The sequence below is a fragment of the Chlamydotis macqueenii genome, chromosome 3, assembly GCF_036417535.1.
Source record: "Chlamydotis macqueenii isolate bChlMac1 chromosome 3, bChlMac1.mat, whole genome shotgun sequence".
In the NCBI taxonomy this organism is placed as follows: Eukaryota; Metazoa; Chordata; class Aves; order Otidiformes; family Otididae; genus Chlamydotis; species Chlamydotis macqueenii.
This window is the reverse complement of record NC_141558.1, coordinates 27,368,538-27,396,346: the sequence shown is the minus strand read 5'-3', so window position 1 is coordinate 27,396,346 and position 27,809 is coordinate 27,368,538. Positions and strand designations below refer to the sequence as shown.

Below are 27,809 nucleotides of genomic sequence, written 5' to 3'. Positions count from 1 at the left end.
AGGCCATTGACAGCAGCCATTCTATTAGTAGCTTGTATTTGCACTTTATTACTTTTGATTCTTGAGGACAGGTAATGTAAAGTGCAATAGTAATGGATTACTAGAACAGCAAGGTGGCATTATTTTTCCAAACTCTCACAATGAAAACGACACTCACTTGAATATGAACTTTTCAGCAGCAATTCACATATATGGTTACTTGTGCAACGACTCATCCAAACATTGCACTCGTATTTAAACAATTAAGGAAAAAAAATAGTAAGGGAATTACCATGCAATCATGCCAGCATTTACAATTTGCTAACAAAACTATGAATTCCAAAAATGTACACATCACTAACTAATTTTTATTTTAGTGCAAATTTAGGGAGAAGCAGCATTAGACTGCTCTGCTCTCCCTTTCTGTTACTTCTGAAGTTTCTAATCTGTGATTACTTAGTCTTCGATTTTGTATTCTCAGAGTTTGTCAGGGTGATTTTGGAAAAACAGTGGTATTTTCTTCCTTTTTGGTCATAATGCAAGGAGTATTAGGGAGTAGGCCTATCATCCTACCCTGAAAATCCTCCTTTACTCTTTGTGGCAAGCCTTTGACGACTCACCTGGTCAGCAGTATCGAAGAGCATGTAGTACAGTGTGATCTTCAGTGTTGCACCAGTGACAGGGAAAGCCACCACTCATGTTTGGCTCCATGTACCTGCCTGTCATCCCGATCGGGACCAGACTACGCAGTCTCTCTCTCACTCCTTGCAGCCGGGCCGGGCCGAGTCGGGCCCAGTCGTCCGCCTGGCAAGAGGCCAGAGGGTGAGGCCTGCAAGGCCCATGAGGCCTGCGCCTCCCCCTCTGCGCCTCTGCCCCCACTCAGCTTCTTCACATCTTCTCTTCTCTCTTTTTTTTTCTGTTTTCCCCTTCTTAAATACGTTATCGCAGAGGCGTTATCACAGAACATTCTGCTACCAATTGGCTCGGCCTTGGCCAGCAGTGGGTCCGCCCTAGGCCCGGCTGAGTCCACTGAACAAAGGGGAGCGACTTCTAGCAGTTTCCTACAGAAGCTACCACCATAGCCTCCCTCACCAACAAAACCAAAACCACAACACTGCCCAAGTGCTTCTACTCCTCCTAAACCACAGAACAGCTGCAGCTGTGCAATATCAGCTGTGACAACTTTAAGGTTAGAAAGCCCTTGTAAGATGTGCCAACTCCTTCCCCATGTAAAAATTACAAGCTTTATAAAAGCTGGCTTCAGAACAATTATTAAAAAAAAGGAAAAGGGAAAAAAAGTGAGCGAGAGAAAAAAAAAGGCACCTTACATCTCAGATACTGATGTAAGAAAAGGCCCAGAAGACAGTAAGGACAATAAAATAGAACTAAGACATAGTAATGTTTCATTTTATTTGATAGAAAGTTGCTTCAAAAATATCGTTAACTATATACATTTTTATACGCTGTACATATAGGTACATATACAAAATGTACATAATACATATAGCAAACATCCTTCTATTACATTTTATGGATGGTAGTTAATAACATGAGATAGAACTTACGTCATATTTCATACCTGCTTTCATCATGATCCTATCATCTACAAGGAACTGATGGACATGCGAGATGAAAAAGGCCAGCTGATCACTTCCTTCATAGCCCAGCCCACAAAGAAGTCTTCTCCACAGTGTGTTTTATTAGGGCATTGTTCTAGTACAGTTAGGTTTGCAGCACTTTCCTTTAGAGCTATTTGGCTGCTAATTTTATCTTCAGATTTTTTATTTTTCTGGCATTCACCCTAATACTGTTTCTAATATATTTCTATAACTCAGATTTCCTGGGTTCTAGAAATCCTCCTCAAGTCAAGCTAGATTTCTTCAACTTTATGTTAGGGTCTTTTTTTCCTTCATCTTGATTCCTTAGCTGTTTGTTTGCCACAAATGAAATAGATTTAACTATTAGTACTTTCTGTTCTGGGAGAAGTACACAAAAGCTATAATCCAAGTGCTTTCTCCTTCCCATGCTACTAGCACACTGTAAACCTGGAATCAGTCAGCAAGGGAAAAAAATGTACCTTCCTGCCTCCTCCTCAGGCAATTACAGGGTGTGTGACTGCCAGCTGCTGCCTGGGAGAAGTGGTGTTAGATCTATAAGAGGAACTGCACAGTCACTGGGATTTTTCTGGTCCCATTCCCATGAGGAATGCTCTACCTGTCCACACTCTCTCTAAGCAAGAGGTAGCATACCAAAATCAAAGCACAGGTAGGAGAGGCTGGTAACTCTGTGCTTTACTAGTTGCTTCCAAGAGATTGTTCTCCATTTCCTGACTGGAGGGATCAGGCACCCTTATCCTACGGACCTGATGTTCAGGGAAGAAGAGGGAGTGCAAGCTGCCAAACCAGCAGGGTACCAGCAGCAGAAGGCCCGTGAGAGAAGCCATGGCCTCCACAACCAAACAGGCTATCCTGGAGGACTCTTTCCTGAGCTGAGAGGGAACATGGCTTCTTTCATTGCCTTTCCAACATTCAAAGGTTAAAAATGAGCTGCTTCTTTCTTGCAGACATCTTGAGAGCTGCAGTTTCATTGCCCTAAGAGTGCTTTCTTCTTTCCAAGTTAACAACATCCTTAAATATCTATTTTATTTCTTCTCTACTCATGTGGCCCTATGCTTTCTAAATTTGTGCTGGTCATAGTCTTCATTTCACCAGGAAATTTTTCTATTATCTTTTCATACCTCTATATCTTTTTTGTATTAATATTCAGTAGCTTTCTCTGCTTGGTAAAGCCATTTTCCATCAGCTGTCAAGGTGAAAGCAGGGGGATTAAAGTTCCTCTTACACATTCTTTTGGTATTACTTTAAATAATAGGTTTTTTTTTTCTGACTAAGGGGAACTCTCCTGATATGCTTCAGAACAAGTTTATATTTTTTTTAATTACTGTGTAACATGCAAATATTCAATGATATCTTAAAGCCAAAGATATTAATATGCCTTCATTTTTTTTCTATGCTGTGGGATTTTAATTTGTTTGAGAAAATGGTTTTCAGGCTTCTATTCTGCTTGCAGTATCTCTGTTCACTGTTGCTAGGCCCATTTAAATATTATTTATTTTTTATTTTATGCTACTCCTTAATGTCCGTTGAGAATTTGATCTGGAATGTAATACCTTCTGTTATTCTTTTTCTGAATTCCTGAGATCCTGTATGCAACCCTGGTTGGGAGAGGGCGCTGGTGAGCTTCTGGCGAGCTGAGGCTCCATCTTAGAAGAAGTGGGTTTGAAGCACTCCTGCTGACCTTGTGTGGTGGGAGGTGGCGGAGTCTGACGGCTGTCACTTTGCTGAATTTGTGCATTAACAGCTGGTGAATTTTCATCCTGCTGGTTTTGTGTGCTGGGAGGAACAGCAGAAGAGATGATGCCCTGAGGAGCGGCTGTTGAACCACTGTTGAGACAATTTATAACTAAGCTTGAGATACCAACATTAAACATGCAGTTACTACTGTTCTTAGTTTCTGAGCAGCAGAGTTTGTTTATAAGCTAGTCAGCTAGTTTTCTTCATTGACACATTCCCCTTTTCCTTGTTTTACCTCAGCCATATGGATCTGAGATGGTGACTTCTCTGTCTCGTCGGATTTGACTCTAAAGTCCTTCTCTTGAATCATAATCATATTCTGGGGAAAGGCAGAGGAGGTGGGCAGGGAAGGAGGAGCAGCAAGGGAGGAGATCAAAACTGCAGTATCACCAGTTTTAAAAGTTACTAATTCATGTGTAAGTTGTTACTAAAGGTACTGCACAACAGGATTTTCTCTTGACCCCTCTCTGTACTTCATTGCTGGAAGGTGAACTGAAGAAGGAATGGTGAGACTGTGAGCACTTTTAAGTTCTCCTAATTTTCTTATAGAGAGTTCTCCTAATTTTCTTACCATTCAAGTTACGGGAATCACCACTGTTATCTTGATTATTTACAAGGTGCTTAAATGCTTTCTCAGGGAGGAAATTCTGAACAGATGTAAAATGAATCCATTATAAATACATTCTAATAAGCATCCATTCAAGAGAGACTATGCAGGCAATATCTGCATTGGTTTCAATGGATATTGGACTGTGTTTTACATAAGCAGTTATCAATCTCAGACATAAAGACATTTTTAAGACATCAAGTTTAAATTGAAAGGTCTGTAGGCAGTATTAAGAAATAACCCAGAATTGTTATAGTGCTAGCTCAAGATCCTCGCATCAAAGTTTCAGGAATACTGTGTCTGTACATGAGAAGGAATTAGCAAAATTTATAGATTCATCTGATGAAAGTAAAAGATTTAAAATATAATATATTTAAGATTTAATACTTTCAAAGAAAACAGAGACTGTGTTTCTGTGCTGTTATTTTTACCACCTGTGTCAAGGACAAGGGAAAATACTACAGTGAATCAATGCACACGGTATGTTGCAAATACAGAGGATTTTTGTTTTATGAAGCCTTCTCATCTCTAGGAGAAAAGCATTAACATAGTAAACTGTATTTTAGCCAGGCTGGTGCATTTGTTTATTGTTTCCAGATGGGAAAACCTATGTATGAGGATTCTTCCAATAGATATTGTCTGAGTATTTCTCAAGTAGTAATTCATAGACCACTGGGGGTCCACGGAGTACTTCCAGGTGGCTTAGAGAGGAATTTTAGTAGCAAAGCACTGCTACTTGTCAAACAATTGTGTTGTAACATAGTCAAATATCTTGGAGTGTTTCTGTTTGGTTTTTATTGTTATTGTTATAAAGTGCCTTACGGTTGCAAATATGGATTTTAAAACATGCACGAGATAACTGAACTAGGAAGAAGTAAAATATTACTTCAGTATGGAAAGTCTAAGTAAGGACAAATCTGTTCTCCCTGTGTCACTGATTCCAATCTCTTACCCTGTTCCTTGTTAATCTCTTATCCTGCTCCTGAAGAGAGGCCGAGAGAGCTGGGAGTGTTTAGCCTTGAGAAGGCTCAAGGGGATCTTATCTATGTGTATTAATACCTGATGGGAGGGTGTAAATAAGATGGAGCCCCTTCTCAGTGGTGCCCAGTGACAGGACCAGAGGCAATGGGCAGAAACTGAAACACAGGAGGTGCCATCTCAACATCAGGAAACACTTTTTCACTGTGAGGATGACTGAGCACTGGCCCAGGTTACCCAGAGAGGCTGTGGAGTCTCCATCTTTGGAGATACTCAGCCCAACTGTACATGGCTCTGAGCAAACTGGTCTAGGTGACCCTGCCTTGAGCAGCAGGGGTTGGACTAGCCAATCTACGGAGGTCTCTCCCAACCTCAACTATTCTGTAATATGTGCGTTTGGTATATATGGAAACAGTACTATGCAAATAGCTGGCTTCACTGACGACAGGGATGAGTTCAGCAATGTCAGACTAGTCTTGTTCACAAGGTAGGAATGCCCATAATAAGCAAGATGTTATTTAATAGTTCCTCTGCCCCAATAATTTAGACTCTGCTGGCAGTAAAAGGTTGCTAATTTAGTTCTCCTACAGTATTTTTAACAGTAGGTACAAAAGAGGTGTGATTTTCCTTATCTTTATTTGTGGGTTAATTGAGGCACAACAGGTGACATGAAAATGGAATTAATTGGTCTCTGCAGGACCTACAGAGAATAATAAGAAAAGTAAATAATGCCAAATCTAAACCAGACATATTGATCGAAGCAACAGCATGTGTTTACTTCTGTATTTTCTTCCTCTAATCTAATAGCCTGGTGCTGCTTTGTCTAGAATGAACAACTTTTTTTTTTTTTTGTGCTGTAAGGTTAAGCTGGACTGCTTCTGTATTATGTACTTTTTGTAAAAGGTTAAAAAAATATTACCTACTTGGCAAGGCATACATGAGCATGTATCTTCATGGTAATTTTAAGAACTGCTTTTATATTTTGTTACTACAGGGTAATATATGGAAATAGACATTTTTTTAAAGACTTACCAAAAGCTATGCTTTTGAAAAGCACCTGAGTTAAGATCTTTGCTTAAAATTGGCTTCTTGGTGCAATTGTTCAGTTTTTGTCCCATCATTCGCCTAATTAAAGCATCATCTGTATTTGGAAACAACTGTTTTGTGATTCCTGCAAAATAAAGAGATGATATATATGAGGCCTCCAAATCAGGGAAGCCACAGATGTATGATCTAAAATGTGTTTATTGCATTATTGAAATTTCCAGCTACTTCAACTTCAGCTCTAGTTACTTTGCTGTCTTCACACACTACATAGATTTTGTTTGCGCCAGCTCTTGCTTTTCTCTGTGCCTTCCATGTTGCTGTGCCTGCTCTTGGCAAACTCAAACAGAGCTCCAGAGCCACAGGGGATTCCTATAGTGAGTGATTTGTGCTTGCTCATCCTCTCTCCCTTTGTTCTGTTCTTGATCACAGGGTCCTGTTGCTATCTTCGTCAGTCCTCACGCCTCTGAATCTTACAGTTTTTTGTTCATCAATTTTCATTTGCAGCTGATGCCTCCTTCCCCAAGCATTTCCTTTCTGTTTTTCCTGGCTAACTTTTTTTTTTTTAAATGCAATAAACCTAACAGGATTCAGCATCAGGAATGCAACTCCTGCTCTCTTCTTCTCCATCATCTTCCCTTCCCTTGATTTTTTTCGCCTTTCATTTCGTTTTGAAATCTTACAGCTTCCATCTTCTTTAAATAATCTGATCTACTAAGTAATTTTCTACAGTCCTAGAACTCCCAGGCTTTCATCTTATTTTTTTCTTCTCTTGTATGATGTTGACACTTTTCTGTTTGAATTCTGGAGTGTCCTCATTTCCCTTAACAAACTTACTTGACTTCTCTATAGGCTCCCCTTTGTCACTGAATTCTCCGCAGCATGCTGTATTCGGTGTCCTGATTACATCATTCTGAAATTGTCTCATCTTACCACCTCTAAACATGTTTTCACCAACTTACACACTCTTTCCTTTTCTCTCTCTTGATTTTTTCTCTATCTAGATTCTTAAGGAAAAGAGGTTTCTGCAACTGATAACTTTTGAAACTGCTGGCCAACAAAACTAGACCAAGTTACAGGAACTGGAGCTAAGCTGGGAAGGGAACTGAGAGAACTGGGGAAATTCCAGGGAAGGGCAATAGGGGAAAAATTCTAGTACAGGAATTTAAGCTATGGTGCTCCAGTATTAAGCTATAGGTGTAAATCCAATAAAAATCAGGCTTCATGTGCTCACAAAATACTGTTTTCTTTAAAGCTGCTACTATCATCTGAAATTATTAGCTTTCCTATGCACAAAACATTTTCTGCCTTAAACCTTAGCATGAAACAAATTTTGTTTTCTTCTCTGATCACTATTCCTGTCTTCTATGCTTAGTGTCTCATTTTGCCTCCAGCACTATTTAAAATGTCAGAATTCATAACATTCACTAACTTCAGAATATAGCAGACATAATTTTAAATTTGATCCCAGTACGTCCTCTCTTTGCCTTCCCTTGTCATCATGCTCCAAGTTTGATTGTTGTAGATTAACCCTTCAAAGGCTAAAAAAAGTACAATATCACTGTCCCTGTGTAGCCACTTAAGTAAAACCCACAAAATTCACTCAATAGAAATACTTCTACTTAGCATTTCACTGACAGTATTTGTTACAGATGGTTTAAAAAAGCAGATAGCCGAAGAAGGAAATATGAAACAGCACATCACCTGAGTAGAGCAGCTGTTAAGCATTAGAGCCCCTCCCTCAGAGAAAGCCCTCTGTCAAGTCAGTGCCACATTGAGTAATGTTAACAAGCCATCACCTATGATTTCCTGAACTTCATTCTGATTCATAGCTGGTTTCGCCGCTTTATCCTTTGAAGAGGAAGATTTTGCACCTGTCAGGCTGTGTGTAGCCATGTATTCATGTGTATAAAGTGCTTGCATCAAGTCATTTATAAACTTTTGAGGTTTGCTCTTGTTACAAAGTGCAATCTGCCACTTTTCGATCTTGAACTGGAAAACAAAATTGATCATAGGCATAACTATTGCGGTTCTCTAGAAATATTATATAGTGTTACTTCTGAAATATTTTTTTTAATTTCTTTTTTTAAACCACAATTTCAAAAGTAATCTCTGCAAACTGCGTGCTTGAGATCAATGGTCAACTTGCACACCATGCAGTGTTTGCAACTGTACGTGCAGGTTGATTTTTTTTTCAAAAGCAAGTGTGGGGCAGACTAAGGACCCCTATTCATCCTAGCAAACACTTCACCAAGCAATCCTTATTACCCACTAGTGGAGACAGGGCATGTTCAGACATATCTAAATCCTGCTGCTTGCACTGCATGCAGGCTGGCTGTGGTCCAGTTCTGGCGTGGGTTCTGTACAGCCTCGGGAGCATGGCACTATGCCCAAGCTAATATTCCTGCCTCCGAGCAGACATGCCCTGAGAACTGTGACATCTGGTCCTGGGCTTTGAGAGCAATTTCTGCACACAGCAGTTGTACTGCCTAAGCATTTCAACTCTCCTAATGGGCTATTTTGAGCTACCTCAATTAAGTAAGGCTAGGTTGCTTAGAAAATTAGGTCTTTTTATTTCTTTGGACATTTTAGGTCAAATTTTTTGTATTGCAATATTCAGTCAAAACATCATACCTTGATAATTGTTAATTAATTTATTTGGTTTTTAGGACTCCATGAAAACACATGAGAATGATTTCCATGAACTAGCGTGACTCAGTGCATAAGAATTTTTATGTAAATTGTGAATGCAGAAGCTAGAAGTCTTTTGGTTGGGTTTTACATTTTTCATGTACAGCCTCTGTGCCTCAGATTTCTCAATTATGCTCAATTATGCAAAGGGGAACATCTTTTCTCAGTATCCATATTTATTTCTACTTAATTGCTGTCCAGTATCTGGAACAAGAGCAGAAACATACCATTCTCCATTTACTTATTAACAGTTTAAACAAACTGCTGGTATTTTTCTTAGATTATCTCTGAAACACTACTATTCCCCTTTGGCATCCAAAACATTAGGCTGGAAGTTATCTCTGGATCTCAGTATTTTCTTCATGCATCCACATTCTGCCCTTAATCACAGATGTGCAAAGCCACCAAAATCAAACCAAGTTTGAGAGTGTACAAGCACATTGAATTAAGTCTAGTGTTTCTCATGGAAAGAGCCTTCTACACAAAAGGAGCTCATTAGTCACGTCATCAACTGAATGATGATAAAATTATTTTCAGTGATGCTTATCGTTTATATTTTTTATATCATAACAGTGAAGTTTGTACAGTGTAAAGTTTGTATGGTGTAAAGTTCTAAATTTTATGCCTGAAATTGTTTTTTAACTGACCTGTTTTTCAGTCTGTTGCTCCTCATCTTCCACATTCAAAGTTATTGGTGAGCTGGAGTTACTATGCATAGCTGCATATGAATCTGCTAACGGATTGTTAGATGCTTTCCAAACACCATGTGGATGCAGACTGGACGTAGATGATGTCACTCCCCCTTTGAGCAGTGCTTCAGCCATCCCTACCAGTTCCTCAAAATGGGTGACAGCCTGTGGCAACACTGAAGTCAAATGGAAAGTGAGGGGCAGAATAGTAATTGAAGCTTTCAGACTCTAATTACATAAGCATGTACATTTTTGCAATTAGATTCCTGTCATAATGCAAAAGAGTCAAAGTAGTCAGCAAAGACACTTTAACATACTTTTTTCCTATTCTCTCAAATGTTTTCCTGCCATTCTGCTGAGTCTCCACCCATGGTGATCTGTCGTCTGTTCCTAGAATAGAATAGATCAGTTCTCTGCAAGGCTAAGAGGAACCATTAGTTTACGCCCATCATGGCATTAAGAAGGGTATTTCTTTTTTTTCCTTTCGCTGTCTCAAAATCTCTACAAGTCTGTAAAGCTATTGAGTATGGACTAGGTAATGTTATGTCTGATTATTTTTTTTTTTTGCTTCAAAGAAGTTTCATAGACTGTATAGACTTTTTTTCCTTTTTTTTAATCTATAGAGAGTATCTTTTAAATTAATAATATTAAAACATAAACTTTTATTGAGTCCATTAAGAAGAGTCAATTCAGAACAAAAAGGATGCAAGGGATGAAGAATCAGCAAGATACAGAATCACTAAATTACAGAAAATACTGTAAAAGACTAATAAAAGTACTTAAGATGCAAGGCAAATGTGCCTAAATGTGTAAGAAAAGTTGTCAGACACTAACAAAATGTTTAAAAACAACATTCAGAAAGGTGGAGATGAATGATTCAAATAAAGATGAATAACATATGGAATGGAATCAGGTGGGCCACAAAACCAATTGCAAAATTGTATGACAATAAAAAAAAGAGACACTAGGCTGTCAGGGATGGTATGATGAGGCTGGCAAAGGAAGGAACAAATCCTCTTTAAACCTTATGTTCACTAATGTTTTGAAATTTTTGATTCACTCTTGGCTGTCCCAGACTAAGGGACAGAGACAAGTAAGAGGGGCTTCATCACTAAGTGATGAAGTATTCATTTATAAAAGAACAAAATTATTCATCTCTGGGAAAGAACTAAAATTGTTGTACCTGGAACTAACATTATGAGGAATTATTGAAGTAATTAGAAATTAAATAATTCTAGAATAAATAAAATTTCAGTAGTTTGAGTAACGTTAGTTGGACTGGTCAGTGGAGTGTTTGAGCTTAGCCGATGGTTATACACAGCGTACTGAAAGGTTCTCTTGGAAACAACTGACAGGATTTAGATAGATTTTTCCACTTCTAACTCTATGATTTGCATGGCCTCCATGTAAGACAGTTTTTTCTAAGTGCTGCTGGAATTAAATGTTGCCATGTATCAAAGACTTTGATGCTAATGGTAGGCCTTGATCGTGTCAGGTGCTTGAGCATCCATAATTCCCATCCAAATGGCCTCTTATGAATCCAGCTTTTCGTGACCTTCAGGCTTTCCCCTTCGTCAAAATACTTCCCCTGACTTTACCTTGAAGCATCACCAGGGACTGCCTCAGGCGGCAGTTTTCTCTCATAGTGTCTGTCAGCTTCCTCTTGAGACTTTTTATTTTGGCACACAATTCTACCTTGGATAGTTGAAATAAAGGCTCTTCATCATCACTGCTACTTTCGCTGTACAGAAAGTTGCTTCCTGAATATGGTTCTCTCTGAAAAAAAAAACCCAAACAACGGTGCTATCTAGAGCCACAACAACATAAAATTAAAGCGTTAAAACTAACATTAAAATATCTGGCTAAATCAGAATATTCTCCTTTTACACAGAATGTGTAAACAGACTCAGTGCATGTTAATAATAGCTGTTACTGAACATAGCTATTACCATTCCTATTAAAATTAATAATTAAATGTCAGTGTAATAGGTAACTGTTGGGTGCTTCTCTCTCTGTTCTCCATTCACCAGTTTTCTAAGGTAGCGTCCTTTAGAACCATTGACTTCACTACGACAAAAGTCTTACGTCCCCCTAAACAAATACGTTTCAGTTTGCTTTTGCTTCATACATTAAAATTACTGAAGATGACATGTTTACCTGTTTGTTAATTAAAGATGTTTCAAGTTGACTTAGGATGTTGGCAGGAGCAGATGCCTGCAATGATTTCTTTCTTTTTATATGCTTCATCATCTTCCCCTGTAAATGAGCATAATAGTGCTTTTGCATTCTGACAGAGCCTTTCATTGCAGTATCTCATAGTAGACCATAAACTTTTATTCACTTAACATTCTTGATTAGTATTCTTGAAAAATATTTTTGTAACTTTTTGTTAAGATTTATGTTTTCTTGCCCTCCCTTTTTGTCACTGCAGATCTCAGCACAATGCAAACCTCAGAAAAGCTGGTCCCTTCCCTTTCTTATGCAGTGGTCAGATTTCTGTCTGATGGGAGGTAATGTAATGGCACTACAAAGCATCAAAGTCTTGAATAACACTTTTCTCTTTAAATAGCAAAGGACAAACTCTATTTGCCTAACTAATTACTCTGACAGGTTATTGTGCTGTGGTACCATGTGAAGACTGCCTGTATTCCCACCTTCACTATAGATATTCTGTGTATTATATTGTGAAGAATCAATAGTTACAGTCCATTTCATTCCATTATGGCCCTACCGAAGGTCAGGCACATAAAGACAGAAACTCACCTCTTCTTTATCCAGGTCACTATCCTCACTTTCTGAGAATATCATTTCTATCCTTTTCCTCTTGCCTTTACCAAGGACTTGTATTTTTGTAATTTCATCTGCTCGTAATATCTTTTGCATCATTTCCACCAGCTCTTGAGGGTCATCTGAAGTGATGGGGAAAAAAAAAAAACGCAAAAGCACAGAAAATTAGGTAGCAATATCTTACAATTAGATTAAAATTTCATATCAGACAAATGCTCTGACACTGCACTCACCACTCATGTACACAACTTTCACCAGGTGCTTTTCTGTCTTTCTTTCTCCCACGGGCCAGTTTACTAGCACATGCTCATTTGGTTTCAGAAGTCTTTCTAGTTCATTGTCATCACTGGGAAGGTCCTGTATCCACGAAGTCTCTCCAATTTGCAGTGAATTATCATTTACAAAATCAAAGAGAGTGAATTTTTTCATTGTTAAGTGGTTTTCTTGTCACACACACGCTGCCTGCAGGATGTCACAGGAAAAATAGCTGTTACCATGTCGTGCCTCAGAAATGTTACAAGAATACTTTAAAAAGCCCCAAACAACCCTCCTATTTCTGGATATTGGTAATTACCTTGTATAAAAATATCCTGGATAAGGAAGTGAAAACTAGCCAAGCAGCATGTTATATCTCCCCTGAAAGATGGGAGTTGGTCTGCTCAATACATGTGCATCAGACAGTTGCCTCCAAAACTACGCACAGAAAACAGCTTTCACTTGGAACCCTTGCTTCCATATGACTACCATGCCTAATCTCCTGCCCAGGATCTCTATTACTACTACATTTGCCCCAATAAAAGTTGCAGTCCAGCCTCTGACTAAAAAACACAGGTGTGCTAACTTTTCCTAGAATGAGGGAAGGTACCAGCTCTACATGCTATTAAAAGGGATGTATGACTTCCAGTGCTGTATGAATAATCTCACGGGCAGCAAGGTGTACAATTGCAGACACAAAACAACCCAGGACAACTGACTGGATGAGGTATGACACATTCTGGCAGTGGAAAACTTGACGTACAAAAGAAATGACAGGCTGAGGACTGGAAGAGAGCTGGGCTGCTTCATGAAGAATAACAGCAACAAGGAGAACCCAGATCCAAATATACACCTAAATCCTTTGCTTACATTAAAATATTTTTGAAGCAAAGCATCATTTCTGGCCTTTTTAAAGCACTGAAGTTCTACACTGGGACAAGGGAACAAGTCATACTTTGTGCTTTATTTTTCTAATTAAGCTGATATGCCTAACATGAAAGTGTGAAATGGAACATACATTATTAAACTCTACTGGAAATGTAACTGGTTCATTTAAGTGTTTCCATTATACTGAGAGAAGATATTTTCTACTTTAAAATTATTAAATCAGATAAAACCAGATATGATTTTGCCAAACCTTGATCTTCTTTCCAACATATGGTTTAGCCTGTCAGCTCATAGAGGTGAAGTACTTTTATAGAGCTGAAAACTCATGAATTCCCAGATGTGACAGCGTGATTTGCGATTTACTTGGCCTCAATCAGTCAGAAGCAGATCTAGTGCCTCATGCAGAAGCTGTCAAAAAGGTAACTCAGAGCTAGAAAAGGAGAATTACATGGGGCTATTATGTCAAAGTGAGAAAATCTGGCTGCAGTGCTCTAAGAAGCAATGTCAATTCATTTGGAGAAGCCCAGCTCACCACTATTCACCATGTCTGTGCGATGTATCAACAGAGCTGGCTTCTCACACAGGGGTGAACTTATCAATTTGTGAAAGATAGCTGTTCTCTTGTCAAGTGTTTACTGGTACAATGAGGCAAGTGGCGTTAAGAAATCGCCATTAAAAAGAGTATTAAATCATGCTTTTATGCAGAATGTGTTGAGTGTGATAGCAGTAGGCCTGTTAAGTACTGCCCTGCCAAAGAAAGGAGACTGTGTTTGCAAGAATACACATTAATTTTCTTTAAATAGAGTTGGAAATACCGGGAATCATCCATCTCATGTAAATTCGGGAGAGGATGCAGCCTGAATATCTAAGCCTAGCATGAATCACCAAAGGCCTCATTCTGCCACCAATCTATGCCGAGTGGATCCTCATACCACAGACAGGGATCATTCAGATGAATAAACATATAGACAAAGCAGAACCCAAAGGAAGAAAAATTTGAGCACTGAGCTCACTAGGGATAGGTGAGGTCTAAAAGGAAACGGTATGTTTGTCTGAATAACAGTATACCCGATTTAAAACAGCTGGTGCATGCAACCACATTGGACATGAGTATTCTTCCTTCTTTTTCAAAATGCTTTTGAGTATATACCCTAATCAGCTTAACATTTCTCATGTGGCACAAAGATGTGAACTTCTACCTCTGATCAACCCAGCAACTCTGAGCAATCCCCATCACCCAGTTCTTCAATTCTCAAATGAAGTACTTTGAGATTTCCCCTCCTTGGCCCTTGGCAGTTGCAAGCTGCTTCACTACCCTCCTAAAAGCCCACACAGGATCAACAGAATTGCAGCAACGTTTGAGCTGCCAGTGTGCTAAGACTAACAGCTGATTGACTGACTTCTATATTTCTGTAATGTTTCCCTGTAGTCCTCTAAAAGTTTGTATGTTGTCTCTCATTTTGTATTGAGACAAATACTCTCCGAGCCATGGACATGCTTGTGGTCTGTGCTTGTACAGGGTTTGCAAGCCAGGCTGGGACTTCCAGGGATGCACTGAATACACAGGCTGTTCCCAGCACAGAGGCTGAGTGATGATTCCCCATGGCACCGGGGCTGTTCACATCCACACTGTGCCAACACTTGTGCATTGGTAGCAAATGCAACAGCTTTTGGAAGGTATCAGACTTGTGTACGTGTTATACAGCTTAATGAAGTCAGAAGACATGGATTTCCTGATGTTCAGGATCCACAACAGCAGCCTGGTGCCGCTGGTAGACACTGTAAAGACCATGGCCACCAAAATCCCATGCAGAGTCTTTACGCTAGACAGGCACCTGGATCCACAAAAATCCATCCCACTATTCAAAGCTAGGGACAATTTTTACCATGGTTATGGCAGGACTCAGAGCTCAGCAGTTTGTCTATGTTATCTATAAAGATCTTCGGAGCTGTCAAGATTCTTGCCTATGGTGGGAGGGTGTAAGCTAGTAAACAGATAAACTGATTTCACCAAGAGTCTTACCAGCTGCCAAGTTAAAATACAAGCTACATAGGATGCTGAGAGAAATAAGGAATGGATTTCACAAATAGTCATGGGGGGATGAATGGGGTTGATCCACTCCTTTAGCTCTCGGCAGGAGCCCGAAAGCCTCCTGGGACCTTTCCCAGGCTCGTGCTCAATCCTGTTGCTTCTGCTGCTTTTGAAGGGACCAGGATGGGAAAGCAGTTGTGGGGCAGCAGCAGAGACTGGCTAGGTCCCCTCTCCTCTCCTGCGGCTCTGCTGGGCATCAGCTCATCTGCTTTGCGTTATGCATAAAAATAACAAAACTCTTACATTGCCAAATAAAAGGAAAAGAGTGCAATAGTTGATTGTTAGTGTTTTCCTGTTACGGAGCTATGGCTTCTGCTCCCCTGACAGACATTAATCAAACTGTGTCTTTCCACAGAACTTATTGTGACAAACCATGGGCCCTGGGTATAATACCTAACTGTCTGCTGGCATCATCTCTAGCCAGCGATTAAAGGGAATAGAAAAGTAGAACAAGAAGTCTTTAATGAAGAAAAGTAAGACTAAAATACTTCTCTTACTGGAAGATACGTCCTGCAGTGTTTTCTCACCCAGTTCTCACACTGGAGTCAATGTGCACCTTGTCTGAGTATGGACTGGTGCAGATGCCTTCCTCTAAATTATTTTCTTTGCCAAAACAGATCAAAGGGAAAGTGTACTGTATCATCAGGGAAAAAAAAAAAAAATAAATCTTGGGGGGTGGGATTAATCTTACCAAACTTTTACTGCCTTAAAAGTGAGAGGTTGTCTAGCCATGTTTGGCTCAGTCACCATAGAAACAGAGGTGATTCATCTCACCCTAAGACACATCTCTAAAAGACAACAGATGACTTACTGTCTGGGAGAGCCTATGTCTCTCCACTGGCTAATCAGTGACTATACAGAGGTAGGTATGCCTCCTTATAGAAGCTGGCTTGATCCAACCCGTTGTATATTAGCTTTTTCTATTTTTTAATAGATTTTGAATGGTAGGATAAATGCCAGCAGACCACCTGCTATGAAGAGCCAAAAGGGTGGAGTACGAAGTCTGTTAAAGTGTATCTGGTTCTCTGCTTTAAATCTTCCTAACACAGTTCTGCAAGTCATCAAGTTAGATTTCTGACACTGAGTGCTTTGTTCAGTGGTTTAATTGGGAGATATATAATCATTCACAGACGCTACCCTGTGTGCAGCTACTAACCACAGAGACAGAATTATAGGACCTTTGAAAGCCACTTATGTTGTGCAAGTTACTTAATTCTGCTACATTCTCCAATTGAAAACACTAGCTACTTATTTGAGGAGTACTGAAATAGAAATTTATGATTTTTTGCTGTTCTGACAGATTTGTCTTCAGTCTTTCTAAAAGTAGGCAATTTGTAGAAGGGAGAAAAAAAAAAAGAAGGAGCCATTTAATTTTAAAGCTCTGCAGAGGAAACATCAATTGGACTCTTAATTTTTACAAACATGTTAACACCTCATATTCTGCACAGATGCTACAAATTTGCACACAGAATAGTGTTACTAAGCAACCCAAAAAGCCAGAACAAAAAAAAAAACCACCACAAACCCTCAAAACTCATTTAAAGACATATCTCACCCTTTGACTGACATAGTCTGTTCCACTCAGCCAGAGAGTTGGCAGATGGCATGCCGAGATCATTATTTCTCTTTCCTTTCAGTAAACACAGTGTAAAGTATTACAAATTTACAACGTGAGATTGTAGGCCCACTCAATGGGTCTGATTTTGCCAACTTAAAGCAAGGCTTTGCCGCCGATGTTAGCAAAAGAAGAAGCTGCACCGCAACCGTGCAACACAGACCCATAATAAAGGACTAAGTTTATATTATCTACCCTCTAAGTTCAGCTTTAGATAATCCAGGTTTCCCTTGCAAAAAAAAAAAAAAAAAAAAAAACAAAAAAAAACCAAACAAAACCAAAAAACAACCTTCATTGGGCTAGAAATTAATCTACCCCACTCAAAACTCTCCATTTCCAGTTCAGCATAATGAGCGGTAATCACAGATTTGGTTTGTGTTACTTTGTGGCGTTTTACTTTGAACTTGTCAGGACATTAAATACAATGTTGGTGTAAAACTCTTGAGCTGCACTTAAGTCTCAGAATTCCCTGTAGCAAGTATATTATGAAAAACATGACCCTATTTCAATGTTATATGCCCTGTTGTGGGTTCTAATCTTATTCCCCTGAAACCAATGTAAGATTTACTAATAATTTCAGTGGAAACAGGCATTGTTGTAAGAATGCAGAAGTGTTGGTACTGTTCAAAAGATTTACAGTGTGATATCTTAGTCATTTTATGGGAAAAAAAAAAATTACTTGAAAGCACAAATCTGCTGCTCTTAGCTGAGAAATATGGAGTACAGATTTTCCAGATCAGTATCACTGTGTTCCAAATTCAGTTAGAAGTCTGGAGGAGCATCTATCAGAACATTACTGCAAGTTTAAAGAATATAAATGCACAGAAATGATCCCACTTGTCTTCCAAAGGAAGGATAAAACTACATGGTTTTTATTACTGATATCCAACAGCTCACTTCCTGACTGTAGATCGCTATCCTGGCAGGACAAGCTATGAAATAATCTGAGACACTTTTCCAAGAAGTGATGCTGTTCATGGTAAAGCAACATCTTCTGCCCTTATTTACACAGATCATCTCCTTGACTTCAAAGCCTCACCAGCATTTACAATCCACAGGATTACTTGCAGAAGTTGGCTCATACCTTGTATCACATGCTAAAAATCAATTTGAGGGGCCCAAGGAATTAACGAAGCCATTATTATTTTTCACAGTAGTCCCCTTCATGCTGTGAGTTTTAGCAACCTGGAAGTTCTGTAGAAGAACATTAATATCTAAATATACCAAAGCCCTTGATAGGACTGTGGCTTATATCAAAAGCTTGAAGAAGTGTATTGGAAAAACTCTGATCTTTGCATCAAACCATTAATTTTATTTGCAATACTGAGTGATAGGATAGGATGAATAATGAATTCATTAAGCAAGTACATTTAGTATGTCTAGAAGTACTAATTTTTTTTCTAACTAATAATTAATTCAACTAACACTAAAATATGGCTTTCATTTTAATAAATTTCAGGATAGAAACCTGGCATTGTTATAGGGCTGTCAGGACCAGATTCAGTTCTAGATCAAGATGCTTACATTCAGGTATCACTTGTACACCAGGTATCTAAGTTATCACTGTAATCACTGGAGATCGAAGGATCAATTTGGCTTCCTAAACATAGGTGTCTAGCACCAGTGTCCTCTGGTACTCCACTTAGCCTTCAACTGCTACTCCAGAAGTGCAAATTTCCCACAATTCTTTTATCAATCACAACTGCTAGCCCTTTGGAGATGTCTCAGCCTTGAGCACCTCCAACAGTCGTGAGAGTCAAGCCCCTGTTAAACACAATTAAAGCTCCCTGGAGAGCAATTCAGCTAATTTCAATTGCTCTAAGGCTCAATTCAGTTGCCTAAAAACAAATGCATGGTGCAATCTTAGATACCATAAATTATTACGCCTGTCCTCCAACTGCCTCTTCTGATGGGCATGTATCTCATGTAGGGCCTGGACCCTCTTTTAGGCTCATGAGGGTGATTCCTTCAAATGGCACTAACCACATAAATTTAGGGAGGTGAATTGTTCTCTAGGCCCTAATGACTGAGCTGAGTTTAAATAGGAGCTTAGATACCTCACATGCCTATAAACCACATAGATTTATTTATCTGCATTTTAATCACACACTTAGTGCAAGATCCACATGAAGATAACGAGATGCCAAATAACAAGATGCAGGAAGTTATCTTAATTCTACATCATAGATTAGTATCTTTGTTAAATAGCTATTTCACAGCTGACAGATGGAAAACTAATACCCGCTTTCACTTGCTTGTTCCAAATGCCATGCACAACAGAATGTATTAATATACAGACCAACAAAAATAATTTTATTTATTGAACTGGATGAGATATCTAAACTACAGGAATTTGAATAGTCACATGAAAGCTCTTTCCACGCCGGTTAATGTATCCAAACTCTTAGAAGCAGTAAGAAGCCTGGGAGAAGAAACACGTCAGCGTGGTTCTGTGGAGTCTAACACTTGGCCGCACTCATTCTGATGTGGCTTGGGTAATTCAACACAATACAGCTTAACAGCTCCCATATTATGAAGGTTAAAGACCAGTGATGTATTGACTCATTTTCTCTAAAGACATTCATGGGAAGGCAGAATCATTTAGGAAAGTCTGACCATGTGCAAATTTGTGCCGAGGTGAAAAAACTGTGCACTTAATCTATGCAACAACCAAGCACTCAAATACTCTTCCTAGAAGGCTGAAAAAAATATTAGACATACTTTCCATATGCAACTAATGTACTTTCAAATTGGACTTGTTCAAACCAACCTACTGGTAAGCTGGTGTGAGAATTTATAAGAGGAGGCATCTTACTCCTTTTGTAAGGTGGCATAAGCTATCTTTCGATAAGCTGTGCTGCCCCAAAGCATTACTGTCAGTGACATTCTCTCTCCAACTCTAAGAGTATAGAGTAAAATAGCAGCTAGGAAATTCCAGGCTTGAGCTCTGGTCAGTATTTAATAATCTAGCGGCATCTTAACTATCTCTACTCATGTCTTTATTGGCTGTCATAGCTGAGTGATGATAGATTAAAAGTCATGCCTGGTTAATACTCAAAGTGTCTGCTTTTTTACTCCAAAGCTCTTCCTCAATTGCTCTGGTTTTGTGGCATGTTGGTAGGAGGGAATGAACTTGATGATCTCCAGTTAAAAAAAAAAAAAAAAAAATCTGCAATACTATTAAAGGTCATGAGCTAGAACAAGAGACATATACGTTGCCCTCTTACTCCGGGGAATATTACTGCAGATAAGAGTAGTTCTGCATGCACGTAGGAGAACTGACAAAAAGGCATCTTCTCTGCAAGGATAACCACCTGCAACCTTATTAGAGCTATCTTTTTTCTGTCATGTAAAATTCAATGTCTTTTTAGTGTATGCAGTTCAATCTAACTTTATAAATTAATGTAAAAGATGAAAGACCAGTATTGTATATTGGTCTGAAACAATCCTTAAGCAACTTCCAATTATATACATAAAATACTAATGAAGTGCAATTCCCTCTGGGATGCAAGGCTACATTCAGATTGACAACTGCTACATTAAACACTGCCAAAAATGAATACAGAACAAATGTTAACCAAGGACAAAGGGGCATATCACTGCTTTAATAAATAAAAAAAATAAAATTAAATTTAAAAAAGCCATAGGAGCTTTAGCAGTATATTTCCATCTAGGCTCAAGATCAGCCTCTCTGTCTGCAAAGTCAATTTATGCCCACAGAACTCCTGCCAGCATTTTTCCAGCAACACTGTAAGCTGTGAGTGCATGACTGCACGGCTCATGCTCCATTCAATTTACATTCAGTCTAATAAAGAGAGGGAATCAAAACATGCAAGTTGCGTGAGTTGATGAACCTGCAAAGTAAGGACAGTTACCTTTACATATATAAAGCAGGCAGGAATTTGGTTTTACATGGTCACCTAAGACACTGGCAGATGGCAAAATGTTCCAGTCATGGAGGGGTCTAGTCTACAGCACTGGAATCACACAGTTTGATCTTGGGTACATTGAATAACCTTTACAGTTTAGCTTCCCTTTTCAAAAGATCTGAAATAATAATGCAAATTTACCTAATTTCAAGGATATTGGGAGAATTAACTAATGCTAGTGTGCCTTCCAAACATACAAAGCACTGTATGGAGCAAACAATTTAACAGATTTTGCAGAACAAAGATTTGCAATAACCTTGCTGAATTCAGAACATATAATTACACCTAACAGATTTTTTTTTTAAATATGATGCCTATATCAAGCTGAAAATTATTATTCTTTCAGCTGAAGAATGTATTTCATAAGGTTTAATCATCTACCAGAAACTCCCACAACATCTTCTCAGACATCATGCTTAAACTGCTAGAAAGCACACTGAGGATAGTACGTAACCTGTGAGGTAGAATATTCAGGGGGAAAGTAATTTCATTGGTTGACATTGGTAATACTCTGATGCTATGATATTTTCTGTATTTACTTTCCTTGCTTCTTTGGTTTTTATTGTATTTACTTTGGTTCCTCTTTGATTAGAAAAAAAAACCCAAATATTTTGTTAATAACTATTAGATTATTAAAGAACCCTTCTAAGTAGTCATTTAAGCAGAATATTTGATTTAATTAAAATTAATTAGTAGAAACACAGTCCTTAAAGCATACCTACATACCAGTGAAAGGAAATGATCTTACTCTTTCAGTTACTCAGCAACTCTTCTGAAATCATATCATGTATCATCTCCTATTCTTACGTCCACATCACCAGATCTAGCATGTGACCTTTTCTTTCGGCTCACTGATACAGGGAGTCTTATAATTGCAAAATGAGGTCCACAGGGCCTGAATCTGCTGGAGCAGATAGGTGCCTTTGCAGAGCTGTGGTGTGCCCTTGAATCCCAGGGCTCACATTGCAGGAGGTCAGCAGATCACTGCAGACACAGTTTCTCCACTCAATACCATCATAATTTTTTTTCCTCTCCTTTCAGCCTAATCTATAGCACCTAGCTAGGATTTTTTTTTTTTTTTAATTGAAAAAAGAGTTGCTGAACCTCACATAAATTATGGAGGAATATGCACTAGTCCATAGATTGTACTGCAATTCTGTGTACAGGGCAAGAGTAAGGGAAGAGAGTACTTCTGCCTTCGGCCTTGCTGGGCAAGACTACTAAGTCAGAACATGTTATCATAAAAGACTGGGTGAAAGAATATTTTAGGTCAATGCAAATCTTATCTCCCTGCAAAAGGGTTGCTGCTGCTACAACACATTCCCTGCTCAACTCTTCCATTAAACTGCAGGAATTTTGACATAATTTCCATGCTGCTCCCTGCCCTTGTGCAACTTGGGAAAACAGGTAAACAACTTCATTCAAGAGCGACTCCAACCAGAGAAACATCCTCCCCTCCTGTCCTGCCCCTTTCCACTGAAAACATTTGCTGGTCACCTCTTTTCTGCGGAGTCTCTCAAGCAGAACTTTCTTTTTCATTCCTCTGCCCAAGTACCTATCATCACCTCCCCTCTCACTATCGCTCAAGTAAAAGGCTGCTTCTGAGCCTCCTGCTGAAAGCTTCAGCTATGTCTGTGACTTTGTCGCTGCTCTCTTTCCCTGTTATTCCCACCAACACAAGCATCTGCAGGACACTACCTCCCATCTTCTCAGGTCTCTGCAAAAGTGTGGCCACATCAAGCATAACCTGAAATGGCAGCAGTACCCCTTATTTCAGGGTCGAAGGCTGCCTTCATAGCTTATAAAACTCTTTTGGATTTGCTTCAGCCTCTCAGCAACTCAGATCTTATTTCTGACCTGCCTTGCCATTCCACAAACTCTTGCCACTGTTAGTGTCAAGACTTCATTACCTTCTTTTACTTCCTCTTCTCTGAAATAGCTTCACCTCCTGGATTCTCCTTCTGAGGTCAAATCTCAGCTGAGAGCCAACGGTTTTGTTTTAACCTTCTCTCTTCATTCCTTTTCTCTTCTCTGTTTATCATCCTTAAGATTTAAGAAAAGGTCCCTGAAAAACATTCTGTGAAGAAGCTTATATTAAAAATGCTATACACAAAAAAACCCCTTCTTTTAATTTATCTTTATTGCTATCTGGAGGGGGAAAAAAAAAAATCTACCCACATATAGTTTGCATATTTTTAATGTGAAATAACTTCAGCAACTTAAACTTTATTCACCATGGAAGTACTATTTTAACCACACTACCAAACCCCAAGGCATTTAACAAACAGAGCAATAATGAATACAAAGAAAGCCATAGCAGCAGTGGTACACATGTGAGACAGTTGAGTCAGAAGCCTGGAGCAGCAGTTCTCTGAAAAATCATGCATGTCAGCATTTCTTGTACTAAGCTGTATTCTTTTTTTTGCTTTTGAGAAAAAAAATATAAAATAAGCAGTTGTCATTAAATTTATTATATCCTCTTGGCAAAATTTTATCCTCAAAACACCAATGAGCTCTAAGTCTTAGAAAGGAAAAGCTATAAACCTTAAACTAGCGAGCTAACATTGGAGATTTGTCAGTCAAATGTTTTCTATGCACTGCTACCCAAAAAACAACGTGAAAATAACCATTCCCTCTGGAATTTACCATGCGGCCACATTTCCTACATTTCCTCTACCATCCCATTCTGAAACAATAAATCAGTGCAGAGCGAAAGGTGTCGAAAAGTTTCCTGCTCCTGCAACACGCTGCAGTGAAGCGCTGCAGCAGGGCAGTGTGTTGCCGGGGGGATCGCACTGATTTGCTTCACGGTGTGGTGAGGTAACATGAACCGTTTGAATAATCTCCAGGTAATCTGCATTAAAACCATTTTACTGCAGTGTACTGCGGTATTAGGAAAGATTTCGGTATCGCACCATGTGATGCAATGCAACCTCATAGCATTTATCAGTTCCTAGGCAGTCAGGGAAAGCTTTAAATCAAAGGCTGCAATGTAGCAACTTTCCATTTCACACGTAATACGACAGACTATTTTGGCTCACTATGTTGCCGTATAGTAGAAAATGATACAAAATTCCCGGGATAAAATATTATAGACCTAAAAGCCAACATTTTTTTCCTTTCTTCGCTTAGCTCCTCCAACCTGGTATCAAGAGAATCTTTCAGTGAAAATGGATTTCCCTAACATTAAGGGTACGGTCAAGAGTTACAATGTTATTATCTCAGCAATGAATGAATTTTAGCATTCTAGAGATAATTTTTCCCGTTCTTATTTAAGCTGCCATAGGTATGTTTCCCTCTCTGTCCTTCCAGCTTGCATATTTCGTAGTTTGACTTAAATTTGCACATATGCTTTTCTATATAGTTTTCTGGCAGTCACATAAAGCAGTAACATCTCAATGTTATTCGAGTGTTTACAGAAAGATTGTAATTATTTCTACAAAGTTTCAGAAACATTCCTCAAATTTATGTGCTCACATCGAAGGTGCATGAAGAAGGGCAAGAATTTCATCACAAGTCAGCCCTAACTTTTTTCCCTAGGAACACAGGCAAACACAACGTTGCAAGATACTACCTGGATATATTTTCAGCATGTGATTTTTTTTTTTTTTTTTGCGTGTGTGTGTGTGTGTTTAAGCAGTACAAGGGAGTTTAGAACTGCGTTTCCCAAGACCTCCGAGACAGTCTTTGAAAGTACGGAGTACCATCGCAGCCACAGCTACGGAGGCAGTATCAGAGGTGAACTCCGGTTGTTCCTTGCGTTAGCAGCCCGCACACGCCAGCGTTTTTACGTGGTGCCTCAGCTCCGGCGAGGCGGCGGACGCCAGGCCCAGGAGGTGACATTCGCGGCAGGGAGCTGCAGTTTTGCTGCAGGAAAGGGGGGGTAACAGACGGCGCGGGTCTGTCGCGGCTTTTCCCGCAGCAGGGCCCCCGCACCGGCCAGCTTCTCGTCTCGGCGAGTTGCAAGTTACATACCGCCGGGGCCAGTGCTCGCTCTCCCGCAGTCACTCGCAGCCTAAATCCCCGCACCGCAAAGACGGGTGGGCACGACGCGAGGGCCCGAGTCGCCTCGTCGGCATCTCTTCGCCCTGACACTTCCCGCTCCCTTCCCCTCGCGGCAGCTTCCCGCTCCTTTCCCCGCGGACAGGGCCCGCCTGCCCGGGAAAAGCCACCGACGCTCCCCGCCTTCCCCAACGGCCTCGCTGCCCCTCTTCCCGCCGCGTGTGCGCGTGTGTCTGTGCGTGTCCCGCCGGTACCTGGCAGCAGCCATTTTCCGCCTCCCTCTGCAGCGGCTCCAGCGCGTGATGTCACCGGCCGCCTCGGCCAAGTCCCCGCTGCGCCGGGTTGCGCCGTGCTCCTTCCTCCCCGCCGGTGGCGGGACCGGGACCGGTACCAGGACCGCGACCCTTTTCCTCCTCCTCCTCCTCCTCCTCCTGTTGCCCCGCCCCGCCGTGCCGTGCCCGCGCCGGCCGCCATGGCCCGCCCCGTCCCGCCCAGCCCCGCCTCGCCGGTGCCCGCGGGCGCTGAGCCCGCCGCGCTCTCGGCTGCCGCACGGGCGCGGATAGGAAAGCCCCACCGCAACCGTCGCTTTGGCGGCAACGGCAGCGGTTGCTGCTGCTGAGTCACGGCCTGAATTTCATCCCCCTCCTCCTCCCCCTTCTCTCCCTCCTCTTCCCCCTCCTCCTCCCCCTCCTCCGCCTCCGCCCCCGCGCCGCCGCCGCCGCCTCCCGCCCGGCTGCCGGCCCCAGTAGCGCGGTGCCGGCGGCGATGCCCGCCCCGCTGCCGGGAGGAGAGGCTGTCCGGCTCTGCCCGGCCCCCCCAACCCCCTCCCACCGCCGCCGCTCGCCGCAGACCCGCGCAGGCAGAGGGGCAACCGGGCGCCTGAGCCATGATCGCCGCCGCTTTCCTGGTGCTGCTGAGACCCTACAGCATCCAGTGCGCCCTCTTCTTGCTCCTGCTGCTGCTGGGCACCATCGCCACGATTGTGTTCTTCTGCTGCTGGCACCGCAGGCTGCAGAAAGGGAGGCATCCCATCAAATCCGTCTTCTCGGGTCGCTCAAGGAGCCGAGGTAAGAGATGCCGCTCGTCCCCGAGGGCGTGGGGGGGGGGGGGGGAGACGGGGGGGACACAGGGACTGCCCCCGGCCCATCCCGCAGTTTCTGCCGGCGGAGGGCCCCTCCGTCGCCCTTAAAGCCTCTGCCCGCCTAAAAGAAAATTCAAGCGGAGCCCAGGACTGCGGCAGCCTTGTCTCCACCCATCCCTTAGCCAAACCTCGGCTCGCGGGAGGGAAGCGAGGGGCTGTGGAAACCCCCCCACCCCAAGCCCTCCCCGGCCTTTCAAGTGCAGGAGAACTTTATGCCCAACTTCTTCCCGGTGAATTAAATATAAATGCCGGGCGGAGCTGCCAGCCGCGCCGGGAGAGCCGGAGCTGTGCGGGAATATGCGCCAAAGGGCGAGCAGTCGGGTAAAACCCTCAGCCGGGGGGGGAAGCTTGAGGTGGAGCTGGATGCAGCCCGTGTGTCTTTCTGCTTTCTCCCCTTCCAGATGCTGTCATGAGAACTCATAACTTTCGCTCTGAGGTAATTTATTTAGCACGCAATTTCAAGGTCAGAAGTTGTTCTATTTACTTGAGTACCTATTGTCGTGGTCTTTTGTTAATGAAATCATGTAGCAAACTTTTCATTTTGCATGGAAGACGTAATGTCCTCTTTCATTTCTTTTTTTTTTTTTTACATGCCACACAAAACATCAGCTCTTCATTCCTATTATCCTAACCGGCCTGCTGATTTGTGTCATTTCCAAAGCAGTTGGTTCCTCCAAGAAAAGCTGTGCTTGCTGCATGCTGTACGTGCCAGACCTCCCTCTGTCCAAAAAGCAACCCTGAGCCCAGTTTTTGACTGCACTGTAAATACATGCAGAGCTGGTAGGTTTTGCGCCCGCAGAGCTTCCGCTCGCTAGCTTTGCCGCCAGCCCTCACCTGCGCCTTGCTCCTTGTCAGGGAAGTTGCCTGCTTGGCTCGGACACTGCTGCGGGAGATCCCAGAAGGATCCAGACCACAAGCCTGCTCGGCAGGCGCCTCATTTTGTGACTCTGTATTCATAGGTCAGGGGAATCAAAACTCTTACCTGCCAGTGCTAAAGGTGTAACGCAAAACCCAGTCACTTCCTAGGGATTCTGAATGAGGAGCATAATTGCTGGGAAAATATGGAAAATAATACTTGTTTTAGAATCCACTTTGTTTCCATGCTGCCCTGTAGAGCTCCTGTCTAGATATTTCTCTTGCCTGGTTTCCTGCTATTGATTTAGGGCATATCTTCATGCCATTGCCTATTCTGTAAGCCTTGAGAGAGAGTTTTGCATGAAAATGATCTTTTGTTTTAAATTATTTGCATTTTTCCTTACCTGGTTGTGGGTGAGAAAATTACCCAGTTATGAGTAACGTTTTCAAAATTGTGCATGGGATGAATTTTTGCAACATGGTTTGTATTGACAATTAGTTTTAAACTCCGAACTATTTTGAAATTTGTACACACTATCACAAAAAGAAAATGACCTAGAGAGTGTCCTATCTTTAGACCACGAACAGTCTGGTTTTGTTGTTGACTGAACAGGGCTGCAGTAAAGTGAACAAACAAATGTGTCTCTCTGGAACTCAAAAGATTTTTTTTTCATTATTTAGTTTCTCCATTATGAAATACTTGGTTTCCACATAAAATTCTCTCACTCTTGAGCCTGGATAAAGATAAAGATGAAGTTTAATGTGTTACGCCCTTTTGAAATACATGTCATCCTGTACAGTGACTCTTAAAAGGGAAGTTTGTGAAGTGACTAATTTATTTTTATTATTCCAGCATGCAGTTAGTTGCATATCACTCAGTTAGAAGTAGACACATTTAAAATAT

General features: G+C 41.0%; 2 protein-coding genes across 6 annotated transcripts in view; one reads left to right on the top strand and one right to left on the bottom strand.

Annotated features, from left to right (window-relative positions):
* Positions 1–2,991: 2,991 nt before the first annotated feature.
* On the bottom strand, positions 2,992–25,300 carry BEND6 (BEN domain containing 6). 4 transcript variants are annotated; one of them, XM_086744747.1, is made up of 10 exons: positions 25,164–25,300; positions 22,853–22,984; positions 12,362–12,590; positions 12,105–12,250; positions 11,499–11,597; positions 10,940–11,117; positions 9,300–9,517; positions 7,761–7,953; positions 5,950–6,088; positions 2,992–3,422 (listed from the first exon to the last, which is right to left on the bottom strand). In XM_086744747.1, the coding sequence occupies exons 3-10, from the start codon at positions 12,555–12,557 to the stop codon at positions 3,155–3,157; spliced, it is 1,437 nt and encodes a 478-aa protein (XP_086600873.1). In that variant the 5' UTR covers positions 12,558–12,590; positions 22,853–22,984; positions 25,164–25,300; the 3' UTR covers positions 2,992–3,154. The 4 variants fall into 4 exon arrangements, with proteins under 4 accessions (XP_086600873.1, XP_086600876.1, XP_086600874.1 ...); XM_086744750.1 differs by having other exon boundaries at positions 2,992–3,371; XM_086744748.1 differs by having other exon boundaries at positions 22,853–22,950; positions 25,164–25,279.
* A 447-nt stretch (positions 25,301–25,747) lies between these two features.
* The window catches only part of DST (dystonin), a 310,564-nt gene continuing 308,502 nt past the window's right edge, over positions 25,748–27,809 (top strand). Inside the window, exons 1-2 of one of the 2 annotated variants that reach the window (XM_086743267.1) lie at positions 25,748–25,976; positions 26,452–26,486. In XM_086743267.1, coding sequence (XP_086599393.1) covers positions 25,796–25,976; positions 26,452–26,486 — 216 coding nt within the window. In that variant the 5' untranslated portion in view covers positions 25,748–25,795. Of the gene's footprint in view, positions 25,977–26,451; positions 26,514–27,809 lie in introns of both variants that reach the window. The other variant, XM_086743270.1, reaches the window with a different exon arrangement.